This window comes from Sprattus sprattus (genome assembly GCF_963457725.1).
Source record: "Sprattus sprattus genome assembly, contig: scaffold_79, whole genome shotgun sequence".
NCBI lineage: Eukaryota > Metazoa > Chordata > Actinopteri > Clupeiformes > Clupeidae > Sprattus > Sprattus sprattus.
The window spans coordinates 47501-55000 of NW_027666759.1; the positions used below are offsets into that span (position 1 = coordinate 47501).

Consider the following 7500-nt stretch of genomic DNA (forward strand, 5'->3'; position numbering starts at 1 on the left):
GACCAGAGGGAGCCAATCAGAGAGAGAGAAGACCAGACCAGGAGCAGCCTATCAGAGAGAGAGAGACCAGACCAGGAGCAGCCTATCAGAGAGAGAGAAGACCAGAGGGAGCCAATCAGAGGGAAACCAGAGAAGACTAGAGGGAGCCAATCAGAGAGAGAGAGACCAGACCAGGAGCAGCCTATCAGAGAGAGAGAAGACCAGAGGGAGCCAATCAGAGATCATAAACTAGAGACGATACCTATCGCTCTCATAAGCCTCTGGAGAAGATGGGGGAGTGATGTCATCACCATGCGCCGAATTAAAATGGAGTTTCTTTGCCACATCAAACTTCCTTCTCTTGGGCAGAGGGGCTTAAGAAACACACAACACACAACACACACACACACACACACACACACACACACACACACACACACACACACATTAAAAACAAAAACAAAGCAAACCCATTTCAATATAGTCCATCTCAAATGGTCTCAAGGTACCTTACACAGACTAAGGCCGGTCATATTATAATTACATCACAACATTATAACACATTTTAACACATTATAACACACACACTCATACACATTACAAACACACACAACACATTCAATTTACACAAAAAAAAATGTAGGACCCAATACATTTTATTATCTCACATACACACATAAACACTCACACTCACATTCACACACACACACGACTCACTCAGGGGCTCCCCTTCCGTCCCTGGCAATGGGCTGTTGGAGACATCCCCCGTCTCCCCCTGTTGCCTGGCAACAGATCTCCGTGGTACCGCTGCGTCTCCCGCGGCGATCGCCTCCTCGAAGGTCTGCTGGGGCTTCTTCTCACGAAACTCAGAGACTTTGGACTTTGGAGGGGATTCATCTGCGGGCGGGCGGGCACACACACACACACACACACACACACACACACACACAGTGAGAAAAACGCATCACAATGTAGAATGCACAAGCATGTATAGACTTTTGACACGTGGGTGGGTGGGTGGGGGGGTTCAACTGCAGGCGGGCACACACACACACACACACACACACACACACACACACACACACACACACCGTGAGAAAACGCATCACAACTGTGTGTAGAATGCACACGCATTTATCAGTCTGTGTGTGTGTGCGTGCGTGCGTGCGTGCGTGTCACACACACACAGGTTTACACAACAATGACACATTAAGTCATTATAAGGTGGGAGATAAAAAACAAACACAAACACACACACACACACACACAACAACGACACATTAAGTCATAATTAGCTGGGAGATAAACACACACACACACACACACACACACAAGACACATTAAGTCATAATTAGCTGGGAGATAAACACACACACACACACACACACACACGAGATAACCAACAGATGAGCACCTGCAGCAGCCATACTAGAGTGACCAATCACTCTAGAAGACTTTTGCACTACTACTTTCCATCACTTACAGCCCTGTCACATGTTAAGCACATTGTTATATGTATATGTTATATGCAGGGGTTAAATTGGGATTTTCTATGTGGGGGGGCTCTGATCCGGAGGGGCAAATTTCACAAATCTTTCGTGGATTATGCAGTCAATAAATTGCCAAATTAAACAAAAAACACATCACCGTTAAAGTTGTATTAGTATTGGTTGATTCACATCCATATGAATGGATGACATGACAAACAAGTGGTGGAAAATGGAAAGTATTTGTTAGTAGGTTACTTTTCTCTAATCACAGGGTCAATGCTAAAATACACTACTCACCCAAAAGCCAGATATCCCTAACTTTTTGTGAGTAGTGTATGTTCAAGGACCAATGCATAGCCAGGAGGAAGATTCAGATGATGAGCAACCATCCACAAGCAGTGAAGCAAGCAGCCAACAACTCCAGCATTTTTTATATGTTGCTTGACTCTGTAGATTTTGAGTGTTTGATGAGGTCACATTAAGAGCTGATTCATAGATACAAATACGTTTGAAATTCATCCAGCTAGGAATGAGAAATGTGATTCGGAGATCGCATAGACTACTTGCTAAATCATTTAGAATTAGCAGCATTGTTCTTTTTAACTGGCGCTTGCGAGTTGACACACGCTATCCCTGCATTTCTAAGGTTAATTTTTCCTGCTTAATGAAAATGCAAGCCCATGTCTAATGATATTAGCCTATTGGTGATGATCGACCTCTTTCAAAATACCATGCACCTTTAATTTAGTTTCTCTTACCTCGCCATTCACCTGTCTACTACGATATGTCTGATGATGACCGATTGACGTTGTGTTGTCTGATCACGGAGGAGGAGCTGCTGCGCAAGTTTCGTGCGCGATATGCCTACTTATCAAATTTGCTCCAGATGTCTAGGCCAGCCTTTCCCTACCATTATTTAGATTTGTGTTTTAAAACAACATAGATTTACAATGGAAAAGTTGTAAATGAGTAGGACAACATTGCTCGTGAATGGACTAGGCAGACTGCCAAAATCGTCTGGAGCTGCTGTGCAGCAGATCTGCTTTGCAGAACTCCAGACCCGGCAGCTTATGTGCCGGGGCTCCGCCCCGGACAGCCCCGGCCCAATTTAACCACTGGTTATATGTAAACACCCCACCCCCATGTGTACATGTTCCCCCTATGTGTATTGATTTTGTATTTATTGTGATTTTTGTATTTATTGTTATTCATGTTTGTTTGTAAGTGTAAGCTACTTGGATGACCTTAATTTCCCTCGGGATCAATAAAGTATCCATCTATCTATCTATCTATCTATCAATCAGGCTGCTGGGGGTATATTATTCTTAAGCTATGCTATGCACTACGTGTTGCGACAAACTTAACGTCCACACTGTATTTGTCTATGAATATTGGTATTCACCCAAGAAGGAAAGATTCATGTAATTCGCGGTAGCTATCGCTCATAAACCGAGGACTTTATCGCATTAGACTGACTTGTCATCTGATGTCTTACCTCCATGTAAAGAAACCAGTACAGTTATTCAGCACAGACTATACTACAGAACGTCAGCTACGGATCAGCCAGCTTGGAAAAGCTAAACTAGCTATGCTATCTGAAGCTATGCTAACTGAAGCTATACTATCTGAAGCTATGCTAATTAAAGCTATGCTATCTGAAGCTATGCTAACTGAAGCTATGCTATCTGAAGCTATGCTAACTGAAGCTATGCTATCTGACGCTATACTATCCGAAGCTATGCTAACTGAAGCTATGCTATCTGAAGCTATCCTAACTGACGCTGTTGTTCACTCACCCTCCCCTTTAGCAAGCATCTCCAACTCGTCGGCAAACTGCTGCTCAAAGTCGTCCTCAATCCCGTACATCTCGTCGTATTCATCCATCTCTGTTGTGGACGTGTCTTTTTTCCAACTGTTCAAGTTAAATTGTTAAGTCTAGACAGAAGCTTATCAAGTCACGATTGAAACTAGGCAAACCACAGAAGTTTCTCTGCGCCACAGATTTCGCGCAAAAACATTTGACAAAGATTGCGTATATCCGGTGTACGTCAGCGTCAAGCAAGACTCCACGTAACTGGTGGGCCGTACTGTCAATCAAGTAAATATTACCCAATGACTGTACTTAGTGTCAGTCAATGGCATTATCAATAGTATCTCAGTTGAAGAGCCTGCCGATTACGTACATGCAAACCCCGACATCATCCTTTAATATTAGTTTTTTTTACATGGTACGAAAACCATCCCGCACTGCAGAGTAGACAATAAGCCTACTTACTTCGGTTTAGAAAATCATACTTCCGTCTGTCCACTCATTTATACCTGTCCTGACTCCTGACCATAGACATACATGTCACGAACATACATTTATTTATGTCTATGGTCACGACGCGACAGTTCATTAAAACGTAATCTTACCACAAACGAGTGGATTGACAAGCAACACACACACACACACGACGAGTGACACACATACACACAGAGGCCAACACATAAGACACAGGCACACACATATGCATGCACAAGCACTCACCCACGCACACATGAACTCAGCACACACACGCACGCATGCAGGCATGCAAACACACATGCACGCAGAAACACACACACTATCAAATATTACGCACACACAGTGAGAGAGACAGAGATAGAGGGAGAGAGAAGGGGGAGAGAGCATCACCTATTCTAAACATACAGACACACAGGCCATTACATACGTAAGACACATACACACACACGCAGAGAAACACAGGCCATCACATACATCAGACACACACAAACACACACACAGACACACAGGCCATCACATACGTAAGACACACACACATACACACAGGCCATCGCATAATACAAGCAAGAAGATAAAACAATTGGATACTAAAGCAATGGTTTGGAGAACTTGGAGTTTGATCTTTAGATTTGATCTGATAGAGACCCTACACACATACACACACACACACACACACACACACATCAGAGGTGATCTGATTAAGATGACAGGAAAATGCAGATAGTCTCATCCGAGCGTTTCATAGTAAGAGGACCTCGGACGTCAGAGATGCACCACGTGTTTAGTCCTGCTGACAAAGTGATTTGGCGTCAGAGAACGTAAACTTCTTTCTTTATAAACCTTGTGTGATGTGTTTTATTTTGCTTTTCTCTCGTCTGCTGCAGTCTGGGAGTGAGCCCAGGCTCTCTCTGTCTCTGTCTCTGTCTCTGTCTCTCTCTCTTTCTGAAAGAGGGCCCATGCCTCTCTCTGGCCTGCCAGGATGTGGTTGTGCCAGACAAGGTTGTTGTTGAGTAAATATGCAAGCAACTCCGGAGCGCTGAGGTAATTTGAGTGAATTTTCACCTCTCACACACACACTACACCCCCCCCCCCCCCCCCACCTCACACACACACACACACACAAATCATCAGCAACACCATAGTTTGGGTTATATTGTAGAAATTGCCTTTATTATATGGGATTAAAAGTTACAAAAAAATCACCTATTGTCTAAAGTGGCAGAAAACCCACACTAAAAAATACTTTTCACTTACACACACAAACACTACTCTACACACACACTATCCTAAACAAACACAAAGACACAGACAATATGCTTCATGCACAAACACACGCTCACACACACACTAACCCTACACAAACACCCACACACAAACATCATCAGCAACACCATCGTTTTAGCTATTGTAGAAATTGCCTCTGTTATATGGGCTTCAAAGTAAGAAAAAAATCACCTATTTTCTAAAGTGGTAGAAAAACACAAAATACTTTTATGACATCAGCAACCTCATATTACACATTAGCATTAGCCTATCATATTAGCATGAGTTGGCATAAATGGAAAGGTGAGCTGTATCTTCAACAGGTGCAGCCGACACAGGAGAGAAGCGTGTTCAGTTCAGACGCAGGAGAGAAGCGTGTTCAGTTCACAGACAGGAGAGAAGCGTGTTCAGTTCAGACGCAGGAGAGAAGCGTGTTCAGTTCAGACACAGGAGAGAAGCGTGTTCAGTTCACACGCAGGAGAGAAGCGTGTTCAGATCAGTTGCTGTCTTCAGCCACTTCCACGTCATCATGGAGGTTTTCATCTTCACTCTGCTCCCCCTCTCCGCTCTGACGTCCAGACTTCCTGTAGAAAGGAGATTGCACCTCAAAGGAGTCCCTGTACAGAAGACGGATGCTTCCCTCAGAACAAACCCATTCTTCTGTCTCCTGATCCCATCCAAAGACCCTCCACGTGTACAGCCCACTGTCTTCTGCTGTGAGATTGGATATGATCAGGGCGTGACGAGGAGAGGATTCAGTCACTCTGCCCCTCAGATCCTCAGGCAGAAGCACAGTATCATCGTTCCTGGCTAGAATCAGAACCTGGGGCTGGAGAGCTATCTGACGGTACCACCGTAACTCCAGACGTTCAAAGTTGTGTGCAGTGGCATTATATTCCAGAAGGACACTCTCACCGTGAGAAAACGTGAGCTCTAAGTGGGACAGTTTGTCACAAACTAAGAGCCTAAAGTACTTAGCAAGGCCAAGCCCATAACACCTATACATCCCAGAGTGATTCTGAGACACAGAGGGAATGATGAGGGAGTAGTCCCCAGTCTGGCTGCCATTTAGCATGTACATCACTTCCTGTTGACGAGTCTGAGTGTTGCTGAGAGGGACATCCCCAGCAGGAGTGCGCCAGTTCACTTGGGCGGGGGACTCTGTTTTTAAAACACAAGGAAGAGTCAGGTTCTCCTCTTCGTGAGCTAAGACACGTTGATGTACATCCACACGACTACGGGTCACACTTTGGCACTGAGCTCCTCTCCATGTTGTGCACAGGAAATAGAAATGGGTGTCGTCATCCATAAGCCCAGAGAGTGTGACCTGAGAGTTGTTGAGATCAACGTGCAGTCGGCCTCTCATGTCCTCCAGGAGTGGCTCCAGGGAGGAGTTGGTGTCCAGGACCAGAACAGGCTTATCAAAAGGATTGTCTCGGTACAGCTGTAGGCTCGTCCCGTGCCCCAGGGTGGAATCCTTCCTGCACACGACAGCACTGCCATCATGTCTTACATGGTTATCCTCATAGTCGCCTCTCTTCTTACAGACCGTGAGACGGTAGCTGCGGTGAACTCTGGTGTGTTCTCCTGGCCAGCATTCAGTCCTGTAGTCTCCACTGTGGGCAGTAGTGAGGCTGGTCATACGAAAAACTCCCATCCGGATCCCATCCCTAAAACGATCCTTCCATGTGACATCATAGCCATCTGGCTGTGGTCTCTCTGTCTGTGAGCAGTTGACCAGAAGCAGATCTTCATCTCCAAACACTCTGTACAGCAATGAAGAATAATCGTCGCACCAGGATTCAAAATAAGCCTTTTCTCCTTCGACCTTAAACAGGTTATCAGGATCAGTGGCAGGGGCGGTGCCAGCGATGACAATCAGCAGCAGAAATCCAGTCATGACCACTGAGGTCTCCATTCTGAGTTCTGAGTTCTGTGATTCTGTTCAGTTGAGTCTTCTTGTGTCCGTCTGATACCACCAGGCAGAGAGTTCAGTCTTCTGGTGTCGTTCTGATACCACCAGGCAGAGAGTTGTGTTAAGTAAGGCAGACTCTGAGAGAGCTGAGAGGCTCCTCCTGTCCCTCTCTGTAACGGAAATGATGTGTGTGTGTGTGTGTGTGTGTGTGTATGTGTGTGTGTGTGTGTGTGTGTGTGTGTGTGTGTGTGTGTGTGTGTGAGTGTGTGTGTGTGTGTGTGTGTGTGTGTGTGTGCACGTCTCCACGTCTCCATTGTTTCCCATTCTTACCGGATGCCCCTCATTGATGACACATTTCCTGACCCCCCTTTAACACACACGCAGACGCACCAGGACACACGTATGCATACACACACGTGTGTGTGTGTGTGTGTGTTAGGGAGCCTGTGTGTTTGTGTGTGTTTGTGTGTGTGTCTCCACCTTCTCCAAACCACCTGCTTGCTAACTCCTGTTTAACTCTGTTTGTGTGTGTGTGTGTGAGTGTGTGTGTGTGTGTGTGTGTGTGT

General features: G+C 45.4%; 1 protein-coding gene across 1 annotated transcript in view; it reads right to left on the minus strand.

The window, feature by feature from the left end:
* Positions 1-3395, minus strand: part of chtf18 (CTF18, chromosome transmission fidelity factor 18 homolog) — a 35460-nt gene extending 32065 nt beyond the window's left edge. The window contains exons 1-3 of the mRNA XM_080861023.1: positions 3266-3395; positions 697-876; positions 242-353 (exon numbers count right to left, since the gene is read on the minus strand). Of these exons, the coding sequence (XP_080717149.1) occupies positions 242-353; positions 697-876; positions 3266-3353 (380 nt within the window). The 5' untranslated portion in view covers positions 3354-3395. The remainder of the gene's footprint in view (positions 1-241; positions 354-696; positions 877-3265) is intronic.
* Positions 3396-7500: the final 4105 nt, after the last annotated feature.